The sequence below is a fragment of the Micropterus dolomieu genome, linkage group LG11 (genome assembly GCF_021292245.1).
Source record: "Micropterus dolomieu isolate WLL.071019.BEF.003 ecotype Adirondacks linkage group LG11, ASM2129224v1, whole genome shotgun sequence".
Lineage (NCBI taxonomy): Eukaryota > Metazoa > Chordata > Actinopteri > Centrarchiformes > Centrarchidae > Micropterus > Micropterus dolomieu.
This window is the reverse complement of record NC_060160.1, coordinates 13,693,766-13,718,028: the sequence shown is the minus strand read 5'-3', so window position 1 is coordinate 13,718,028 and position 24,263 is coordinate 13,693,766. Positions and strand designations below refer to the sequence as shown.

The following is a 24,263-nucleotide window of genomic DNA, read 5'->3' as shown; positions in this document are numbered from 1 at the left end:
CCAAGCCAAATATGACCAATGGAGGAAAGTTTGAATATAAAACCTAGTGTGCATGTACTTATCTGTGTGATATTCTGTATGTATCACTGACAGTGGAAACATCATGGACAATAAAGATTGACAAGTTAAGTAGTTTGGTATCAACAAGAAAGAACAAATTATGTAAATTGAATGAGCTTCTTCGCATCCCCCTAAATTATTATGTCAGATGTTTATTTGTAGGAAGAAACTGTAAGGACAGGGAGGGGTTTAGCTAAATATGATGCTAAATTGCTTGTGCCTACCTGCAGATAGCGCGCCTGGTGAGCAGAAAGGGTCTCCCCCAGAGGAACCACCACTTTGTCCACACTACGCTGGTGGGAGTGGGCCTTGATGTCTGGGCTCTCATCTGAACGTAGCTCAATGTGGGAGATGAGCAAATTGGAGATCACAGACTGCACTGACTGCAGGGATGGAGTAAAAGAAGAAAGATGCAGTCAGATTTGACAATAGTTTAATGGAGAGTTTCTGGGGTTTTTTAGGTCATTTTAGGCCAGCTAGAGAAAGCGGATTTACAGTAAATAAATATGTAATGTATACTGTTTTTACCTTTGTATCTCCCCCTGGAGTTGCACTAAGGGCCAGGATGCGGAATTGTACAGTCTGGCCGCCGAGCTGTCTGATCACCTGAGTCACAGGGAGAGGAGCAAATACAGATCATTGTTAGCACATTATTTGAATAGTCCAAATATTTAACTAACTTAGAACTTAAAGAGCCCCCATATCCTCCTAAAAAACAGTAGCACAGTAGCCTAGATGCAATTTAATATCAGAACATGGATATAAATCTTTATATAGTAAATTTCTGTTGAGTAACTAATGAATAAGAAGATGGGAATGTTCATTTTGGCAAATCAACCCTGACAAATCAAGGTACTCAGGTACATTGCAGCAAAAGTCTTACAGAAATTGCCCTGTGCATTGATTTTCAACATTGGTGTAGTAGTACCACCAGAGATATTTTGGGGATAGATATCTTGGTAGACAGTATTTTGTCACCCAGTGCTGTTAGGAATAGGGCTGCACCCAAATCATAATATCTTTCAAAATTATTGCAATATGATTTGTTTACCATATTGCAATAATTTTGAAATATATTACGATTTGGGATATGATTCATTAGCAGTTGTGATCCTTGTTGAATCACACATCACTATTAAAATTCTGATCATGTGGCATTTGTTGAGATCTGCACCAAACAAACATGTATTCTTACATCTGGAGAACAAGAATCATAGGCTATTTTTAAGCGATTTGGATATTGCACTTGGCCATTTTGCATTTTTGATAATATTTCGGTAAATTGTGCAGCCCTACTAGGAAATACACTAATAAAAGTGAATACTGCTGTCAAGATGCTTTGGCTGTTTCAAATCACAATACTATATCCACAGTGCCTTCACCTGTGTGTGAGCATCCAGTGACACAAAATGATGATTAAAGAGGAGTGAGCAAAAATAGTATGGCAATAACTTATCATCAGCTGAACGCAGGTGGCGGAAAACAAATCTCCAGGTTCATTATGACATCTATAAAGAGAGACTTCGCATTTATAATTTAGAGCTGACAAATGCAAGGCGGTTCTTCTTCTCTGACATCATCACCAAAAACACTAATAATGCACGTGCCCTGTTTGCTACTGGCGAACCAACCCTCCTGTGTCTGTAGCCTCTGAACTTCTATCCACCAGGGCCTGCAATGAATTTGCTTCCTTCTTCACAGATAAAATTCAAACAATTAGACAAGCAATCAGTGCCTCCATATCAGTAACAGGATATGTCTTGTCCCTGTGTCCACTTAAAAACAATTCATATAGCATGAGACAATTTGATTCTATTAACCATAAAAACCTGGAGGACATAATACAACATCTGAAATCCTCCTCATGCTGCCTTGATATTCTGCCAACAGGTTTTTTTCAAAAATGTGTCTAAATGCATGGCCTCAGATTTACTACAAATTGTCAACATGTCTCTCCTCTCAGGTTTTTTGCCCCACAGGCCCTGAAAACTGCAGTCATTAAGCCACTCTTAAAAAAGAGCAATCTGGACAGGTCACTAATGAGCAATTATAGGCCCATATCAAATCTCCCATTTTTAAGTAAAATCATTGAAAAGTCTGTTTTTCAACAGCTTAGTGCTTTCTTGGCACTAAATAACTGTTTTGATGTCTTCCAGTCAGGTTTTCGACCACACCACAGCACTGAGACGGCTCTTGTTAAGGTCTTCAATGACATCCATTTAAACACTGACAGTGGCAGAATTTCAGTCTTAGTATTATTGGATCTCAGTGCTGCATTCGACACGGTCGACCACAACATATTACTAGACAGACTTGAAAACTGGGTTGGACTTTCTGGCACAGTACTAAAATGGTTTGAATCCTACTTAAAGGACAGGGACTACTTTGTGTCTATAGGTAATTACACATCTGAGCTGACAAAAATGACATGTGGAGTTCCCCAAGGCTCCATTCTGGGACCTCTTTTGTTTAACATTTACATGCTTCCACTGGCTCAGATTCTGAAAAACAACAAAATATGTTACCATAATTATGCAGATGATACACAGATTTACATAACCATTTCACCAGGGGACTATGATCCCATACAGGTGCTGAGTAACTGTATTGAGCAGGTCAACGGCTGGATGTGCCAGAATTTTCTTCAGTTGAACAAAGATAAAAGTAAGTAAGAAGTTATTGTTTTTGGAGCCAGAGAGGAACGATTGAAAGTCAGTGCTCGACTTCAATCTGTAATGTTAAGAACCACAAATCAAGCCAGAAATCTTGGTGTAGTCATAGAATCAGACCTGAATTTGAGGAGCCACATTAAGACAATTACAAAGTCAGCCTGCTATCACCTGAAGAATATATCAAGGATTAAAGGACTTATGTCTCAGCAAGACCTGGAAAAACTTATTCATGTATTTATCTTCATCAAAATTAAAAGGAATGAACACATGTATACAAGTTTCACTTTTTGAATCAAATTACTGAAATAAATCAACTTTTTGATGATATTCTAATTATATGACCAGCACCTGTACTCTCGGGTTGGATGGCCTCCTCTAGCCACCCGAAGGCTATGTCATTGGTACACTTTCATATATATGGCAATACTTGGTTTGCTGCCAAGCTACCTACATGTTCATATCACGCAGAAAAGTTATGGCCGACACTCTTTACGTTCTCAGGACTTCTTTATGCTCTCTGTCTCAAATACCCGTACGGAAACGGGAAAGAAGGCATTTCTGTATTCTGCATCTATAGCATGGAATACGGTGCAAATCCAAAATGAAAGACTTAGAGGCAGATGCCTTAATATGTAAAGGCTCTTAGATTGTAAAAATTATTTTAAATGACTATGAAATTGGCTTGCTAGTCTTCTGTGTTGTTATTTGCCTGTACCTATGCGTATTTTTTTTATATTCTGCTGCCTGTCTTGGCCAGGTCACCCTTGCAAAAGCGGTTCTTAATCTCAATGGGACTCTCCTGGTTAAATAAACTTAGCATTAGCACCTCACCGTAATGACTTAGCATTAGCGTCTCAAAATAATGACTTGGCATTAGCACCTCACCGTAATGACTTAGCATTAGCATCAACATGACTTAGCATCTCAAAATAGAGATGCTGTGCAGCATCTGAACTCCAACACTCTTCTGCTGTTATTGACAAACTCTTACCAAGATATTTAAAGGTTCATAAAAGAGCGGTTTGCAGCAGTCAGCTGTAAGCAGATACTGTGGGACTAATCCAGAGACGCCTGATCAATTATGACTGGGAGTTTTTCCAAATCCACTTATTTTATAAAATCTCATTTATAGCATAAATCTGAGGGAAGCAGGATCTCTGCTGTGAAAATACAGAAAGTGTAAGGTCCAGATAAAGTCAAGTCATTTCTCAAACTATCCCCAGGACACTGAACAGGCAGAAGTCAATATTTCCAAGTCAAAAGAGGAGGTTGCAGAGGTGCAGGTGGTGATTGTATCGCGGCACTCAAACGCTTAGCCACTGCAGACAGAAACGCCATCCCTCCCTCCTCCTCTGCACAGATCAACCATGTTAAACCACGATCCCAGGGCCTTTTTGCATCATCACTGACAGTGTGACACATTGCATTGTGGGATAGCTAGTAGAAAGCAGTGTGCATGCTATGGACTTAATCTTTTTTTTTTTTTCTTTAATTGTTGAGGGTTTTGAGGGCAGTATTACTTTCATTTTATTTAAGCAGGTAGAAGTCCATTGAGATTAAATTTTTTTTCCAAGGGAGACCTGGCCAAGAAAGGCAGCAAACCAGCTTTTAAAAGTTACACCGACACACATATGACAAAATCTTCCACAGACAGTTAAAGAATCCAGCCTATAGGGAAACTTCTCCCCCCTCCTTAAGGACATCTGCAACCAGGGACCTAAACTCCCTAACTGGTACCAGCACCTCTAATTTGAGAATCTTCTGTAAGGAGTTCCATGTAAGCAGTTTTTCCTAACTTGAAAACAACCCTGGGCACCGTGTTTGCCAACTACTGACTGAAGTTAAGGAGTCTACAAAGGTAACTGGTAGATAAATATACAGGTGTAACTGTCTACGTGGAGCTAGAGAAGGTCATTCCACCATTTTGTATAAACTACGATGATGTGTGATGATCTGGCATTTGTGATAAAGTGCAGTGCCGCATTGTTGGCAGAATCTAGTTTCCTGATGCAGCATGCATGTACAACAGATCCCCACAGACAATCACAGGTAAAACGGTGGATTGAACAAGTTTCTTTGTAGCTTCAAAAGGGGAAACCGGACTTGTTGCGGAACCTACTTTTGGCCTGAGTTTCTTTATAGAGGTGATTCTGCTCATTTTCAGGTTCATAATCTTATTTAGAGGTTGTACCAGAACAGGTTTCATTTCCAAAAAAAAAAACACCTTTTTTTTGGTCATACTGCACATTGCTGCAGCTCCTTCGTTTTAGCTATGGAGTGATACATCTGGTCTCTAAATGATCTTTGTTGGGAGTTGCACATGCTCAGTTCCTAGTTAAGGACTACTAGCCAATCAGAAGCAGAGTAGGGCGGGTCAGCGAGAAGCCGGTAAACGGCTCGGGTTCAGCCGTACGTGTTGCCGACCGGCTCGGCAACACGGACTGGAGCGAGAGTTTCAGAGCGGTGAGTTATTAATCTGTATCCATAAAGTTTTAACGGAGGAAGGGAGAGGTGTGTGCTGCAGCTCAGTGTTTTTTCACCGGTGTTTTTGAGGGCGTGTCAGACTAGCCGCTTGGCGAGCGTTATGACGCGCATTTTGCTGTGTCATCACAGGGATGAAAGGGAAGCGTCTGGACTACAAACAAGCTGTTTTCAGTTCACAGCAGAGTTTTCTGTGGGAGATGGGAACTCCCTTTGGGTTGGACTTTGGGCTTTTTCACTTTGCAAACCTATAACATGCACAAAAAAAAAAGGGTATATAACTCAATAAAGGAGAGGGGAAAAGCCCAAAAGCAGAATACCAGCTCTTTAAAAGCTTTTAAAGAGAATACATTTCACACTCAGAATTCAGTCACTCAAAGAATGTACAGTGTGCTTTATAGCAAATAGGGTGTGATTTTGCAGAAGCTCATTTGAAAAAATAAAGAGGAAAAAACTTTAATGCTAAAAAGGCTCCAGATGGACATGAAGCGAAAAACCTAACCAAGGAAGGTTTTTATCTAATGAGCGGGAGAGGTTGTTTTTCTCAGTTGACTGTTCAACGTTAATTAGATCAATACGTGTTATTTGTCACACTGCGGTATTTGACATCTACAGTTTAATGGACTGCTTTGCTTAATGGACATAAATTGAGAGCAGGGTTATGCTTCAGGGATGATTTGGAGATTTACTTTAATTGAGTGCACGTCATTTAGAAAATATCGGGCTAATTAGTTCCCACTCAGGAGGGTCCAGGCTCTGCTGCCAGTGGGAAAATGCATGTTTGATCAATACAGATGAACAGCTCTGATGCTCAGTTCATGACAATGATTAGGTGGAGGGTGTCATTATTTCAGTCTACAAATTAAAGAAGTTCAAATATTTCTGATTTACGATAATGCTTGTATTTTTTTTGTTTTACTAATGGGTCTACAAATCACACTGAATTAAACAAAACCGAAGTTTGGCTCGCACACAAGGAGAAGAAATGCCTGCATAAGAACCACAAGATCAAAATCAGAATTCATTTTGATGAAGACTGTGTGACACAGATGAAAGCTCGGGAACAAAGCTAGCGAGTGGTTTGTCAACCTACCAAATTTGCAAAAGGTTAAAAATGACATTTTAATTAGCACAGAGGTTATATAGATTTGATCACAGATTAACCTCCATGACAACTGGACAAATTCCATCTGCTGATAAATATGAACACATTCTGACTTCCAACGCGGCACTTATGGCCGCTTGGTCGTTATTGTGGCACTCCGTGGTCACGTTACCAAGAATAAATATGCAACATCCAGTTAGACTTTCAAAATAAACTAGTGGTTAGCGATGTGAAACGTTAGGTTTAGGCACTAAAACTACTTGGCTGGGTTTAGGAAAAGTTCATAACATTTACTCATTTGGCAGATGCTTTTATCCAAAGCGACTTAGATTTGAGAAACAATCATTAACTGAACATAAAATACAACACGAGATCCACAACTGACAATACATATTAATGAAAGCAGCAATAAATACTTGTAAGCGCTAATGGCAAGAAAGACGTTAGAGTTAACCAAAAGTGCAATCAATACAAGAGAAATGTAGGCATGGTTTGGTTATTTATGTCACTTAACTAAATCAGAAACAGAAATACTTTATTGATCCCCGAGGGGGGAAATCCTTTTGTTACAATTACTTACTTTGCATGTCAAGGTATAACAAAATAAAATATAATAAATAATAGAAAGTAGAAAAGAAGAGTATAACCTAATATACAAATATAAAAGAGTGTGGATATGTACAGTTCTTTACAGTATTAAACAGAAATGAAATTATAAATGATCAGTCTATGCGGACTTTGTTTCACACAGGAAACAAACAAGCCTCCTGGGTGAAGGTCCGGCTTCCTACTCACCTCTTTACACAGACTTTTCTATTATTTATACACTACGCTTACTTTAAGCATTCAAAAATGATACGAAACGGCTTCCCAGGGCAGTGTATCCCATTAACGAGACCTTGGAGGCCCGCCACAGTCCATTTTGTTTCGCCATAGTTTCAAAATGAACTGAAAATATATTAACATTAAATACTTAACACCTTATTTTGAAAAACTTGTTAACACAACATGTACAGTGTGGAAATAAGATTAATTGGATCATATTTACAGGAAGTAAAACGTGTTACATGTGTCCATTAAGAGTAAAATAAAATGTTAGGGAAATTAGAAATTATTCTTTGATTTAGAGTTGCTGGAAGAACATTAAATAAAGCATCCAATGAAGGTTAAAGTCAAGGGCAACTGGACTTGGTTGAAGATACTGGAAGACGCTTCGTCCCTCATCCAAAGGACTTCTTCAGTTCTGACTGACTGGCAGGGAAACTCAGCTATTTAACCTCAGTGACATCATTTGTCAGGATCGTTGATACCGCTGGTTCGTTAGTGCTCCTTCTAACGACAGTCGTTATCACCTGAGGCCAAGAGGAAATGCTTGTTCAGTTTCCTGGGAAGTGATGAACGGACCGCATTGTAAGTGGGGGATAAGTCAATCAATCAAATCAACAAACAAAATTTATTTCGGTCCTCACACATAATTTTCCATAACAAAAAAGGAAAACAATGAAAATAAATACACACACACACACACACACGTCATTGACCTACTCTTAATCAAATTGCATCTTAACTCTGTATCAACAAACAAAGCCTCCTTTTTTATAAATTCTGTTAATCGTAAACAATTTCTATCCTTCCAGTTCTACATCTTGTTCTTTCTCATTATCAAGCCAAGTCTGGCACAAGTAATCCTTAATTTGTACAAAGACTTCTACTATTAAAATGTATTATTGATAATGCCCGTTCCATATCCACATTTCTATTAAATTATTATTTTATAATTATTATTTATATTATTGAAAAAATGGTTTTCCGGGTCAATATCATTTATTTTATAGTCCGTGTGATTGAAAGTTTTAAAATTCTAATGTTCGTACTCACAGCATTGATTTTGTAAGCCATCAGACACATAGTCCTTATGGATGTTAACAAACTCCCCATCGTCAATCTCTCTGTATGGGAACAAAAAATCCTTTTCAATGACCATCATTTATTTTGTGATACGAGTCCATATGATATTCCTCCACGTAGTCCTCACTTGTAACCCATGGATACTCCTCCACATGCAGTAGTTCTCACTTATCCGTACTGGTCCAATTCTTTGAGTTCTCTTATTGTGATACTTATACTATATACAAAGATATATACTTTAGCTTCTTCAGGATTTCCATTTAGCCGTATCATCACTTTACAGTTCCTTGTCCATGTAGCTTGGATCTTACTCGGTTTCCTCAGAACGCGTGCGCATCTCGCAATGTCGGCATTCTTCTTGGTAAGATGTTCATTCAGATACACTCTTGTACCCTTCAACTTCTTAGCTTGCCTCAGTAAGTCTGTTTTATATTTCCGATTCTCAAACCGAACGACTATAACAGTCTTTGCTCCGCTATTCCTTCCTAAGTGGTGGCGTAGACCCCTCCTCTGTTCAGCTGGTCAGTTTCTAAGTTAGTCAGTTGGATGAGAGACAAAACATCTTCAAGTATCTTCAACCAAGTCCAGTTGCCGTTGACTTGAACCTTCGTTGGATATGGTTGATCTGGATGACTGAGAATCTTCACAGACATTAAATAAATCAGTTGACTTTTAGAGGCTAGAGGGTCGATGTCCACCCACCATAGTCTAACTAAATCATGAACATGCTTCCATGTGTGTGAGAAAGTGTTGGTTGAAAGCTCCAGAAAAAGCCTGTCGTCTTTATACCGTCAGCTGCGATTGTCTGAACCAGAACGTTCATGTTGTACGAGTCTGTCAACATCTTTTAGAAAGTAGTCTGGTATTTTTAAACGGAAGACTGAGCTGCGTTGATGAAGCTCAGAGACAAAAACAGTGTTCACTGAAAGCCCCGACAGATGTTCAGCATAGCGGGACACCGATGTTGCTGAATACAAAAATAAATTTGCATAACAAAACACCACAAAGCAAAAATGAGACAGAACACAGCTGGAAGTCAAAGACAGATTCAAAACCAAATGCAACAAAATTATTTTGTCACCAGGCCTCTGCATCACAGCCAGTAGTTTGAGTTTAACTTGAAGCTGGCTCACGTTTAACCAGGTAAATTACCACGGTTACCTATGCTGCTCAGTTTTAAGGCTCAGATCAAAACTTGTCAACAGCAGCCTGACTTCGGCCCAATCAGCTTACTGAGAGAGTCGTAATTCCTACAGGATCCTGGCAGGGACAAAAGAGTTCACGATAACAAGTGACGAGTAAAAAATTCGTTTTATGGATTAGTAGAATCACGTTCGTCACCAGGATAACTATGTCAGATAGAATAAGACAAATGTTTCCACAGCTTGTGTCAGAATAAGATAGAAAATAATTTTTTGAACTTTGAATCATGCAAAGCTGCTGTAGAGAAGTCGCAGAACTACAGTAAGGCTGGAAATGCAGAATAATAGGTCTCCTTTAAAAACAGAGCGTCATCAGCATCACGCCCACAACATTTAATACAGGTAGGACAGGAAGAGACAGAGCTGCACTTTCTGACCTCATTCCCTAAATACAAAACACTAAGAAAAAATACTTTGCAAACATTTCACAAATATACCCCGAATTCACATCAGACTCACAGAAACTCCCCTATTTACTGGGAGAAATGCCCAAATGTCAAATAATTGCTGCCTCATACCAGGAACTGAGGACAACCTGTGTACAAATGTTCTAATTAGTATTATTTTGATTGTTTGATATTTTAGTAATTGTTCCTCTATTTGTATTTTGTTTTTAAAGTTCACAGGTAGTTTTTTTTAAATGAATGATTTTTTAAATTTTGTCTATTAATACACACGTTACTGTTTGTATTTATTTATTTTAATTTAATATATTATTTTCATTTTCACACACTTAGTTTTATTTATTTACTTTTACATAATTATTATATATTATTTATTATTATTAAAACACACAAACAAAACCTTCCATCTTTACTTATTTAATGAAGTGCATGAAATTAATTGCTCTTATGCAATTTAATTGTAGCTTTGGCATTATTGTTGTTATACATTCATGCCAATAAAGCTGATTTGAATTTGCATTTAATACAATAGTTTATCAAAATCCGGCCTGAGGATACATCCCTACAACTCCAGAACTGTTTGAAGGTTGAAGGAACTGTTTGTTTTTTGGTTAAGATGTGGAGGCTTGTACTACTGCTGTGAGAATGTCACCATTTACAAGCGCAGTCGTATTTTCCCCAAACAGGAAACCATGAATGACAAGAGATGAAATACCGCGACACAGTTTTTAGATCAGGCAACAGAGAGCAGCGCAGTACAGCCAGATCCAACTTGACACAACAGGGAGCTGACATTGGGGCTCCCCCTGGTTGCGTGTCGAAGTGTCCTTGGGCAAGATACTGAACCCCGAATTGCCCCTGGCGGCTGTTCCACCAGTGTATGAGTGAGTGTGAATGTTAGTTTCCGTTTGAGCACTTAGGCTCAGTGTATGAATGTGTGTGACTGGTGAATGCAGATGTAGTGTAAAAGCGCTTTGAGTGGTCGAAAAGACTAGAAAGGCGCTATACAAGTACGGAGCATTTACATTTACATGTGAGATCACTAACTACAGGAACAGAGAAACAACGTCGTCACTTTTTTGCCTGCCACCTGCTGCCACTGACCTTGCAGCGACCATACAGACACAGGAAGTGAGGCGAATCTTCAGCTCTGTGAAAGTCAGGAAAGCTGGGGGGGCCAGATGGGATTCCAGAGAGAGTCCTCAGAGACTGTCTGTGAATGTCTTCACAGAGGTTTTCAGACACCGATGAGACTGACGGGATGGTGCACGGACGATACTGAACACTAAAAAAAATTAAAAAAAAACAAAAATCACTTCACTTCTGGAGACACAAGGATGAAGCCCCCTCAACTGAGACTTAAAGGGGCGACAGGGTGGAAGGTCTCCTGCTTTAAGTTCTTGGGGACCTACATTTCAGAGGACCTCCAATGGTCAATCAACACCACAGTACTGGTAAAACAAAAGCTCAACAGCTGCTTGGCATTTGAGGAAAACCTTGAGACCTTATGAGCAATATACTGTACAGACTTGGATTTATTCTACAGTGCAGTAGCTTTTGTGTGAATGATTGTGAGCGCAGGGATGTACAGTGTTTTCTTTTTGTAGGAGTTTCACAGCAAATCTCGTACTATTGGTGCAATGGCAATTTTCTGATTCTGAATGCATTTTAAACATGCGTTACATCACTTTGTTTCTATTCTTACATGAAAATAAACTGCACATTTTCCACTTCATTAAAAGACTCATTTCCCACTGATACTACCCCCCCGATGGAAGGACGGTCGAGGGGCCTCTCAGCAGGCGGCAGCTGTGAAGCGTGGATCAGATGAGAGCCGTGCTCTCATTTCTGACATCGCACGGACCAATGAGGAAGCTGCAGCAGCGGCGGCGGCGTTTAATGAGGGCGAAAGGGTTGAACACGCATTTACACGATGGATTCATTAGAGAGACATATTGCAACATTTGGTAAATGAAGCCAAACCGGTGCAGTGTTGATGCGCCGCTAAGTGTGTGTGTGTGTCCAACGTGGCCCCAGGTCTCCAATTACAGACCAAACTTCTCATCTGGAACAGAGGCCAAAACACCTGCTCACAACATCTGCTGAGCTCGCTGGCAAAATAAAGAAGGGGCCTTCTAATGATTTTACGCACAAAGTCACAGCGAGAGCTGCTCCCGTCTGTGAAACGGTTTAAAAATGTGCTTCGTAGCCCTGGATGTGAAAACCACCACATCAGGTTCACCTCAGCTTGGACAAATGTCCAACACACAGAGTCTGATTACAAAGCGGAGGAGTGGAGTTTGAAAGAAGGGAGGCTGCTAATGAAAGACAGTATCGAGTTGCATTATGGGAAGTGTAGGACCCGGTGTTCTTGGAGTTTGACCCGCTAGGATTATCTCGACCCATCAAATATCTGATCTGTACATCACATGTCCTGCGTTAGTAAGAAATGTATTCTTTACATGACGGCTTCTCCGCTCTGTGCATGGAGGAGTCACAGCGTGTGCTGCTTTTTATTTTAAACCGATTTGCATAAAGCAGGAGTTAAAGCTGAAGTTTGTTTGTGTGTGTGTGTGTGTGTGTGTGTGTGTGTGTGTGTGTGTGTGTGTGTGTGTGTGAGACACACCAACAAGTTCACAGCAACAACAAATAGGTTTTGAGAGAAACATGGTGCTGCCTAAATTACATTTTTAAAACCAGCATAATGAGATGTGGTTAATTAACATATCTGCAAAATGTTCACTGACAACTTATTCCATTTGATTTTATTACAATATTTCTGTTTGTAGCAACTAGAAGCATAATGAACATTCAGACCTGTATAGTGGGGAGACTATCGCATGGCTCAACACAGAAGGGCCAACTCCTCAGGTCAAGACTCTCAGTCTACTTACATCTGAAGGACAGAGGACTGGAGGACCACCAGGTGCACATTTTAGACAGAGGACAGATGGTTTGAAAGAGGTGTCAAGGACATTTGCACCTCGATAGAGAAACCTTTGCTTAAAAGAGGAGGAGGTCAGCGACACCACTCATCTCTCCTACAAAGTTGTCATTTCATCTCTTCCCCAGAAACTGAACAAACGCTCACATTTGGCCTCATGTGAAAATGTCAACGACGGCTGTTCAGACTTGGTCTCGGGTGTCTCCAACAACAACAGCCAGGAGCACCGTTCAGTCAGAACGGAGTCTCTCAGAAGAGGCAAACCTCCAAGTATCCTTAACCAACTCCAGTCGCCCTTGATTTTAACTTTCCTTGGGTAACATGTTCATGGTTAGTTCAGGCAACTCAAAGCGCTTGGTTAGGATTAGGGAAAGATGGTGGCCGTGGTTAAATATTGAAAAAGTAAACTGACTGAAAGTCAGTCACGAGACAGAACATTTATTCAAAAACACACCTTAACATTTAAATTCCCAACAACTCTAACCCCCAGAAAATGACAACAAAAATCTACAACAAAGCAGACTTCTTCCTGAAAGTCTTTAATAGTCATTCAACCAGAAGAAGTCACATTTTACTAACCAGGTTTTGGTACCATCATCTAAGCAAGCAAGTAAACAAAAACAAAGTCTTGCCTAGATCACATGAAGGCAGCCTTTCCTCTTCTTCCTTTGGAGAACTGTAATAAATCTTTTCTCACCCGTGTACACCGACATGTTTGAGTTTTGGCTTCACATAACGTTTGACACTGTAGTTTTTTTTGGTGAGACGTGACAGCGAGAGGAACACGAGAGCCTCACTCTCTGAACAACAACAGCCTGCATCAGCTTTGGAGCCAACGTCTCCCTTTCATTTGCAGGGCTGAAAAACTCTGCATTTAGTTTGGAGTGATTTTTCTGTATCGCCGAGGTCTGTGCAGTTTATGAGCCGGCCCTTGTGTGACGTTACCCACCGCAGGGGTCGGAGGTCATCAGTCCTCAGCAATTGCTTTTTTTGTTTAAAAGGTTCAGCGACCAAACTAACATTTTTAAAGCCAAGTCAAGAATAAAGAGCGATCAGCATTATACTTGCCAGCCTCTAGACATCACAGCCTAAATCAGGAGATCCAACCCAAGTAGGTCTGTGGGAATGTACCCCCATATAATGTGCGTCACATTTGTGTCTTTCATTAAATGTGCATGTGTTTTTCACATTAATGATTAACTAATTATTTTTAATTCAATTAGAAACTCCTGGACATTAACTGGCAACCTGTCCCGGGTGTACCCCGCCTTTCGCTTCCAGCCCCCCGCGACCCTGTACGCAGGATAAGCGGTTGACGACGGATGGACGGACGGACTCCTGGTCTTTAATAGCTCCTGTGTCTCATCAGGTTTTCTGCCCATGATCAAAACTTTCTGCACATTCAGAATCTCTCCCACACATCTGTGTTCTCCGACAGGTCGTAATATCAAGAGACTGAATCTATACTAATAACAGCAGCATCATGAATGAACATAGCAGCAACAGAGGTCAGTAATGATGCTCTAACGTTAGCTACATTTAATTAAATATCTGCATCTCATTTCTACCAACTTAGTTGGATTGTCTCAAATACTGAATGCTTTAAAAGTAACAAACAGTCAAACAGTGAGAAAATACATCTTTATCCTGTTCGTTTTACAGTCACATCGTAATCGAAATTCCAACCACCAGAGGTGATGCATCGAGATATCGAATCGAAGGAAGGATAATCGTAATGGAATCGAGTCGTGAGACCAGTGAAGATGCACACTCCTCCGTGGTAGCATCCCACAGAACCGTTTTGCACGTTAGGATGAGAAAAGCAGGTGGAAATCGAAACTGAAAAAAACCTTCTGATGAGTACTGCAACTAAAGATTTTATTCATTGTTGCTTAATCTGTCGATCATTTCTCCTTTAATCAGTTAGTTGTTTGGTCTATTAAATGTCCAGAAATAATTCACATTTAAGAAGCTGGAGTCAGTAAAGTTTGACTTTTGTTGTCTGACAAAATGACTCAGAATGATTAATAATCGACTACAAATCTCACCACAAATCCACACAGGTGAACTTCAGCACTACTGATAAAGTGCAGCTCACAGTCCCAAACAGAGCCAGGCTGCGCTACCGCCACAGAGTACTGCCACAGAGTACTGCCACAGAGTACTGCCACAGAGTACTGCGGTATCACATCAGCACGGCGGCAGTGTGTCAACTGCGTGAGTCTCAATGAGTCCGAGCTGACAGATTTGGTCCCGCCCCTCAGCCGGCTGCACGAGCCCCCAAACAAACACCCACCAGGGGAAAAGTGCACCGCCAACATCAGTTTGCTAGTTAGCTGTTGCACATCTTGTAAACCCACCTGCTAACTAAACGCTGTCTCCACCCCCCCCGGCTGGCTCAGACAGACATCCAAGGGACCACGTGTCTCTACAGACCTTTTCCTTCCCCTCACTAATTAAAATGTTCTGACTAATTTCTGTTTGTGATTTCAGACATCTGTCCTTTGCAACATTAAGCAGCTCTGCACACATTTTCAATGTGGATCCTACCTTTTGCTGCAGGCCTCCCTGACAGCTGTCTCTGGGTCAGTCTGTGCTCAGTGTCCCACACCTGGTGCTCCGGCTTCCTCTCCTTCTTTTGGACTTCCTGCAGATTTGATGCCACATCTCACAGTTCAGACTGCATTTGAAGGACGTCTAGTTCCAAAGAAGTAAGCCTCTGGCGGTGATTCACCTGGAGGACTGTTGATTCTCGGGCCGAGTAGATTGTTTGTCATGATTGTCCATAATCCCAGCTCTTTCTCCTTTGCTCCCATTTCTGGTTTCCACTCAGTCCACTTCCATGTTTTCTGAGTCCTGTGTCAGTCTGCAGTGCCCAGGTCTTTACCTGATCTTTCCTGACACTGGTTTGTATGGTGTAGTGCACATATCTAGGTCTACAGCCCTCCTCAGTGTCCTTTCTGCTGCCCCCCTCCCAACACACGCACCTGCTGCTACTTCCTGTTGATTAAAGGGGAGCTCTGCAGGCGGGGGCGTGGCCAAACCAGACACCTTTTCATTTTCATTTTCTTCTTCTTGAAGACAGTTGGCAAGCAACAAAATGGTGCATTAGCGCCACCCACATGTATGTTGTTGTTGCCACCTTTCCTTCCCTCTGTTTAATAATGCTCTTGAGTTCTGCTTTTCTGAAGCTATCAATGTCATCTCTTTTTGTGTCCTCCTTTGCAACTTCTTTGCCATTTCATTTGATACCAACATGTGTTGCTTTATTCATCTACGTATCTACTTTACCTGCAGAACTGAGCAGACTGACACAACAATCAAACACATTAACAGGGCTGGTGATGGAGCAGTGGATAAGACACACGCCTTTGGTGTGAGAGACCCGGGATTGAATCCACTGTGAGACACCAATGTGTCTGTCAGCGAGACACTTAACCCCTCGTTTCCCCAGAGGCGTGCGACCTCTGACATTTATAGCGATTGTAAGTCGCTTTGGATAAAAGCAAGAATTAAACAAAAAGTAAAATAACAAACAGATTTTGAATAGGAGGACAAAGCTGCACCTTGATTCATTTTCTTAATTATTTATTTAGTCTTTATTTAACCAGCATGCTCTCATGACATTAAAATCTCTTTTTGGAGGTCAGAAAAGTGATGTTCCACAAAACAGAACAGAAATTATATATTAAGAGAGGAAAAATAGAGGCAGGAAACAAAAAGTAAAAATTGAAATCTGCAAACAGAAGCACATTTGTGGTGAGAAAAAGATCCTGTAAGTCATTATTCTAAATACAAAGTAAATATTTTCAGATGCCAAAACATTGAGAAAGTTTCTCATTATACTGACATAACAAAGAAGAATAAAAAGAAAGTTTAACTGCCATAATAAACAATGCAATAACAACTCAAACAAGTGCATCTCACTGACAGTCAGACGATTACAATAAGTACATCACTGTAACTCGGCCACACATACAGAATATGATAAAACGCTTTGTCAAAGTAATTTATTTTTGCGTGCGTTCCCAGTAGCCTTGCTCTGGAATAAAGGGCCCTTGAACACAACTCTGTCCAGAGGCGGTTTGAAGCATCTCCGGGGCCTCAGCGGTAACTCGACAGTACGTTGCTGCACGCCTGTCAGCAAGTCTTATCTGGACTCGTCGTTTCCAGGCCAACGGCGTGGGAGCTGTCCGGCACACAAACCGTGGCGTTTGAAATTGATTAACTCATTTATATTCATGCCTGCTGCTTTCTCTGAGCCAAAACAAAGAGGAAGTCCCAGCAGCAGAACAGCAGACGAATAAATCACCGACAGTGGCTTCTTTTAAAGCACCAACGCGTGCAAGTTCTTATTGTGGAGGAACCGGGACAGGGCGGTTCAGGCCGGACCGTCCCTGCCCCGCGGCCTGAGTGACGGCCAGCAGCTCTGTGTTTGACATCACGCTGCCTCTCCTCATTAGGGTAATTGAGCAGCGGAGCACCATCGAGCCAAAGATGAGAAAACAGGCTAAAAGCGTAGTGAGCAGCGTGGAGCGTCCGCGTCCGCCCACCAACACATTACCGACACATGCGGCCCACAGCAGCTGTGTGCTAACAGGCCTGAGAGCAGATAAACCGGCAGATAAAGCAGACGTGCCCCTCAGTATCACCGTCCTGCTTGCCATTCAAAGTGATTTACCCACGATACAGTGGGGGTTTTGTCATTAGAGAGTTTTGTTGCCAGTTTGGAGAACGAGATGACAAGTCTTACAGTTCTATAGCGGCACCGGACTTTTTGTTGTTCAAGTCCAACGCGTTCTCTCAATGCGTCAGAACGGACGCTTTCACACAGCTTGACAAAGCCGAAGTATTTTACGCTGAAGGTACCCTTGGGCGTCCGTATGAAACACCCCCGTTTGCTACGTCCCAGCAACACAAAGGCGGCTAACCCTACAGCTGCGGGTTGGGGTCAGGTAGGGTTAGCCGCCGTCGACATGCATAAATTAAGTGACTTAGGTTTAGGTACTAACATTTCTGATGGTTATGGTAAGGGTAGGGGGCCGTTCTGCGTGGGCCGAGCGGCCGAGATAAACGTCATGACGTTTTGTGCGAGGTGGCTTCTGGGACGAACCATATATGGAAGTTCAACTTCCGACAGGTTTGTCTGCGGGCTGCAGCCGGACCCTGAATGCACCTTTATCGTCACCTCCTGAGCAGTGAGCACATTTAAGTTCAGGATCTCACCCCTAAAGCGGAGGGAACAAAAGCTGTGACGATGGCTGCACCTCAGTTTAAAAAAAACTTAGCTGGCATGTAGGCAGATTTAACCAGTAGTCAAAAGGACAAACTAGAATATTTTTATCATTTAACTAATGTGAAAAGGCAATGCCATAAATCCCACCAGTGCTAACCAGAAATAACCAGCCTGCTGACAAACTCTCTGCAGTCCAATAAAACTGTGTAGACTTTCTTGTCTTCTTGTTGGCAACAACTACAGACTGTGAGACTCTAAAGCCTCAGGACTACATGAGTCTGTGGCAGCATCACTGCTGCTCCCTCCCACTTACTTCTAAAGCATCAATACAACTTCCTGTTTTCCTCCTGACAGCCCAAACACGGACTCGTGCAGACTACATTTACAGAGTGGAGCACACTTCATCACCTATTCATATGCTGAATGCGCTGAGCAAACATGACGGGGGAGCGAGGCGATGATGGAGCCAATATCTCAGGAAGTACATGTCACCGCCTCTTTCTTTTTCAGTAGCAGCCGTCACCACACCCTCCGCCCATCTTCTGCGTGTCATCTCAGATTAATGGCCTGCGGAGGGGTGCAGGGGAGGGATGTTTTCCACGGCGTTTCACAGAGTTAATCTCGGCAGCGGCGTGTTGTCAGCACATCCGATGTGGGCCGATTTCCCTCGGGGCGGTCTGGTGTCTCTCCCTCCTTCCTCCACTCTCCCTCAGCCTGTGATACGTCGGGAAGACAGGGAGAAACGGAGATTAATATAGTCCTGTATGCCCACTAACTAGAAAAAAAGACTAACTGACAGGCAAACCAAAACCACTGGTAGAAAACAGCAAACAAACAAATAAAAGCCCCATTTCATACAAAAGAAAGCTGCTGTTCAGATGCAAAATGTGGCACAATCTGAAAAGATGCGACACATTTCTTTGACGCTACAGTTGACGCTGAGATCTGAATGTCAATCTCAAGAGTCCCGCAGGATTCCTGTGGGGACTGGAAGACAATAACATTGTTCCGCTGGGATCAGCACAGGGCAGAAAAACAGGCCTCCCCAGTGGATGGTAGTCGATAGGAATTACTGTGGTGTGCTGGGCAGTTTTACTGGCCACTGCTATTTAACCACGGGGTCATGATGACAATTTAGAGAAAGCATTTATCATGACTAAATGTCTGCAGCCATGTTAGAGGCCCTATGCGGCTGTCGTGTTCATTACACACCAAACTGAAACTAAACTGAGTGATGGATGAAATATGGAGGGACAATTAGGGAAGTGAGTCTCAGACGTGTTTCAGCAGCAGAGCAGCTTATTGACTTGTAATAAATTACAATTACATTTACATTACTTTTGTGCTTCTACTACCTCCTTCACAGCTCTCTGTGACCACGTTTCATTCCGTCAACTTCAGGCGGCATTTCCCACAGGGAGCGTTTCAGGATCAGAGCGTTCTGCCTGATGTTTAGATTTTGTTGATTTGGTAATCAGTGTTTGCTTCAGTAGGCTACGTAGTAAAATGATTTCTTTTTGTGTCTGTTTTAACAGTGTTTGTTGTTTTACGATCGGGAGTCTCTGCAGGGTGTTTTATTTTGAAAATTGACCAGATTATCTGCCATTCTGTGTCTGACTTCCTGCCTGATTCGATCACGGCTGCGTCTGGTGGACTCACGGGCATCGACTATATTGGCCACGATTATTTCAAAGACCACAACCCTAAAAGATGCGTATGTGTGACCTCAACTGTTTCTCTCAGTGACCGAAGCTAACGTTACTGAAGCTAATGTCAAAGAGCTTGAGCATTTTCACACAAAACTAAATGTTATCTTACTGTTTTACGACAAACTGCGACTTTCTCGACTTAAATTATATTTTAAACTGACATTCAGGACACAATTCAAACAGGATCAAAACTTTAGTTGTCTCTTGGCATTACCGTATTTTATTTTCCCCAAAGGTCCCATGAGGCGGAAGAGCAGGACGTGTTGGGGGAGAAGGACTAACCTTACGTCTGCTGCTTCTGCAAATCTGGACCCGGATAGCTGTTGGAAAATGGATGAATGATTGATGGATGGGTGGAAAGAGGATCTACCTCAAGATATCCTGAACTTAAACTTAAAGTCAGGCATTTTCTTCACGTCGTCTCCAGATGGCGGAGTCTGAAACATGCACATTTGTTGTGATTTGTAAATTGTTTGCAGAAAACAGCATCTAATGTACATGATTTTAACTTCACCTCCTCCTAAGCCAGAGGCAAGGCAAGGTAAATTAATTTGTACAGCACACATATTCAAAAGCAACTGAAGATTCCTCTACAGGCATAAAAACTGCAAATAAGAGATGAAGAGAACAAACATAGGATTCAATGAAATACACAAACCATACAGCAACCTGATCGGGATTTCATTAAAAACTTCTAAGACAAGTCATTATTTTTCAGGTAGTGTTTGTGAATTTTACATCGTGTTTCCTAGATTTCCAAGTGGGAACCCTGACACTAGTATTTGCAAACCACAGGAATTTATAAAAAGGCACAGCAGCTGCAGAATGAAAGACCTATTCAATTAGGAACTGATCAGACCTGCAGCTGTGATGCATTTCCTGGAGTCTGAAGACAAAGGAGTTGTATAAATGACTTTAAATTGAAGCACTCAAACATCTGAACATCTATTAAAAGACCCCTTCAAAGCTGACTGCTGTAAAATTATCATCCTGTTCTGGGAGTGCCTGCAGTTCATCATGCGTTCAGCGGCAGGTGAGGGAGTCAGTGGGTTTTTCCATAGGAACAGAGTTCGCACTGAGCGGGAACATTTCATTACAATAATGAGCGTGAATGTCCGCTTGCAGTGTTGTTGTTTTGCTGTGTTCAGTCATGTTGCAAAATCAGAGAGTATGTTTTTTTTTTTAATGTATAATTTGTTACAGAACACAAACTGTTTATTTGAAATATAGAAAAACAAGTAACTTTTCACTAGTCAGCAACCGAGCTAACCTGCTCTGTCAAAAGAGAGTCTCGCAGACTCGTCTCGTCACAGGGAGGACGTCGGGATGGGTGGTGGGCGTACAAAGTGCAGGACTTTCAACAGTTTGTTTTGGGTCCTGGGTGTGGTTTGAAGACAACAAAAACAGTCTAGCCAAAGGTCAGGAACAGATGGTGAACATTTTGCGACCCCAATCAAATGACATTGATTGGTCAGGACTAGCCTGAAAGGAGGAGCTGGGGTGCCTGCAAGGGCAGGCAGGCTACAGCAGCTTAAATAAGACGATCTGTTTTTTTTTGTAAATGAACAGTGGTGCAATGGATAAGACACGTGCCTTTGGTGTGAGAGACCCGGGTTCAATCCACCACTGTGTCCCTGAGCAAGACGCTTAACCCCTCGTTGCTCCAGAAATAACTACCAGTTGGTTCTCCGTTATCCTTATTTTAATTCAAGTAATATTCATTCTAGTTTAAATAAACAATTTGATAGTAGCCTATTTCCAGTCTTTGTTGAGCAAAAAAGCAACTTCTTAATTGTTGTGAAAAGTCTTCTTTCTGAAACTGACAGCAGTGAGGACGTCGTGTCTGTGCAACTGCACTGAATGCATTTAACTGAGCTCACTTTTATTTAACTAATTTGTGTGGTGTTGTTGTTTCTTCTTTACAGATAAAAATAGTTTCCCGTGCATTGTTTTGGATGTTTTGTCCAATCCTGTGCCTCAGTGATTAATCGAATTGTAAATGAGGCGGCGAGGGCATCTCATGAGTGGATTGGGAGGATTTATCCGTCGTCCTGTTTTAGAGCCATGACTGGTAGATTATAAAATCATTTAACCCTGTAATCGCAGACAATCCTGTTATCTGAGGAAGAAAGGAGGGGTGTCATGGTGCGTTCTGGCTGTAAGCATCTTCTGCTGCAGCGTCAGCGTTTGTTTTTTACTTTGTGTGGTCGTCATTTCACACAAAACAACAAAGACGACTGCAAACATCTCCTGCAGCTTAAATCAATTTACGTAGATCAGAGCATCAATATACAATGTGATGTCTCTCTTTCTCTTTTTAAACATATGTCATGTGATGCTCTATATTTTACTTATTGTCAACAATCCCACTAAAAGTGAACAATGAATGTATCCTAATGTAAGTCTGTGTGAATCTTTTTTAATTCTGAGCAGCTGGTAAATCAGAGTTCAGGGAAACTGGCCTCTGCCTCCTGACGTGTTGCTGTTTTAAGTGTGCAGTTAAACTCAATACAAACTAAAAACTGATGATTTTCTGCAAAGATATATTACGAGATCCCTCAGATCCACAGAGCTACAGCGAACCTGCTTTCTGTAGTTCCACAGCCAAACTGACATCAGTTGAGGCCTGGTTGTAAAAAAAAAAAAACCTCACCTCTTCAGAATTTCAAGGGGTCATATGTATTTTTTTAAATTAAATTAATCACTTTTTTTCTCCCCAGGAAAAATGATGGTGAAATAAAAAATGTATGAAAAAATAATAAAAATTCATTAAATTGCTGTGTTTTTTATTTGCCCGAGCTAAATATTTTTATGCTCGTACTGGCTGAGGCTGCCTGTGTTTCACCTGGGTCTGTGTGACCTGCTAAAGATGTCTAGACTGGGTCTGTGCTGGTACTGGATTTGGATCAACTATGCTCGTACTGGCTTATGATCCAGCATCTACTCTACTGACAAATTTAAGCATAGCCCCTTGCTAGATATTAATGTTATCAACTCATCAGGCCCATACAAACTGGCTCCCAGGTTTCCTTTTTCATTTTCAAAGCTAAAACATTATTTACACAAGGGCTGGGCGGTATGCCCCAAAATGTTATCACGATAAAATATTTCAGTGATATTTAAGATATTTCTTTATTTTACATTTTTAGATAAGATAAATGTAAAATTATTATTTCAATCGAGTTTAAAGGCTAATTTCTGCTCCTTATTGAAAGGTGAAGAAACCAGACAGTTAATTGCGGTTTATGGTCAGAACATGAAAATCACTGAGGCAGAATATTCAAAACAATTGTATTTACATCTTTTTTCCCCCAACAAATATGCATGAGTGAAATTAAGTTAAATCTTTTTTTCAGTCCCTTTTTCCTCAATAAAATAAATATCTTAATAGAAAACGTAAGTGCTAATTCGTTCATGATTCTAATTAATAAGATCAAACAATTATTGAATATTTATTGAACATTTGTTATATTGTTACTGAGAAAAACCATACTGTGGCAATTATTGTTAGGCTACGGTTTTATTGTTCAGCTCTAATTTAAACTATGACTTGACTGAATATGGGATGTTTATTCTTTACTGAGAGATGTGCATCCATGTTGCCCAGGCTGCTAATCAACATTTTAATAGTCAATGTGATCCACTGTTTCCCATCTTGCATTAGTCAGAGTTGTAACTAAACCTTCACTGAGAGGCAGATAATCACTGTCTCATTTTAAAATGATGTGTGCTTATGAGGAGTGCCATCACATCTGTGTGCTGTCTGGACTGGTCCCACTAATGTTGTCTGTAGCACCGCTCAGCCGGATGCGCGAGTTTCATTTCATGCACGCGCGTATGAGCCCATGTTCACGTGCAATGTAGTTATCATTTCCATGCTGCAGTTTATAAATATAAATAACATAACATATTGTTCAGTTAGAGTCTGGCAAGCTACCAAGACAAAAACAGACCTAGTTGAGCTGTCCAGCTGGGTTAGCAGCACAGAGGCTGACTCACCGCAGCTAGGCTACGCAGGACTTTCAATTCAATTCAATTTTATTTATATATCACAACAACAGTTATCTCACAGCGCTTTTCATAAAGAGCAGGTCTAGACCGTACTCTATGATGCTATTTACAGAAGCCCAACAGTTCCCACCAAGAGCAGCACTAGGAGACAGAGGCAAGGAAAAACTTCCTTTAAGAGGCAGAAACCTCGAGCAGAACCATGACTCAGGGTGGGCGGCCATCTGCCTCCACCTGTTGGGGTGAGAGAGAGAGAGAGAGAGAGAAAGAGAGAGAGAGAGAGAGAGGGGAGGGAGGCAGCCTACACAATATACACACAGAGGTACAGACAGTGAAGGTGATGTTGCTATAAACTAAATGAAAAATGGTACAGATATTTATAATAGTGTTAATGGTAACAATCGTAATGTTAATGATTATAATAACAATAATAACAATAAGACTAGCAACAATAGTCGTTGCAGTAGAGGGTGTCGAGCAGGAACACGGGGGCAGCAGGTGACCCGCAACCACAGATCCAGACTCCACAGCTCC

At 41.3% G+C, this 24,263-nt stretch overlaps 1 protein-coding gene across 6 annotated transcripts in view; it reads right to left on the bottom strand.

Moving 5' to 3' along the window:
- Nucleotides 1–24,263, bottom strand: part of fancm (FA complementation group M) — a 66,353-nt gene that overhangs the window by 38,702 nt on the left and 3,388 nt on the right. For all 6 annotated transcript variants that reach the window (XM_046062101.1, XM_046062099.1, XM_046062100.1 and 3 more), the window contains 2 exons: nucleotides 589–666; nucleotides 285–443 (listed from right to left, as the gene is read on the bottom strand). In XM_046062101.1, coding sequence (XP_045918057.1) covers nucleotides 285–443; nucleotides 589–666 — 237 coding nt within the window. The remainder of the gene's footprint in view (nucleotides 1–284; nucleotides 444–588; nucleotides 667–24,263) is intronic.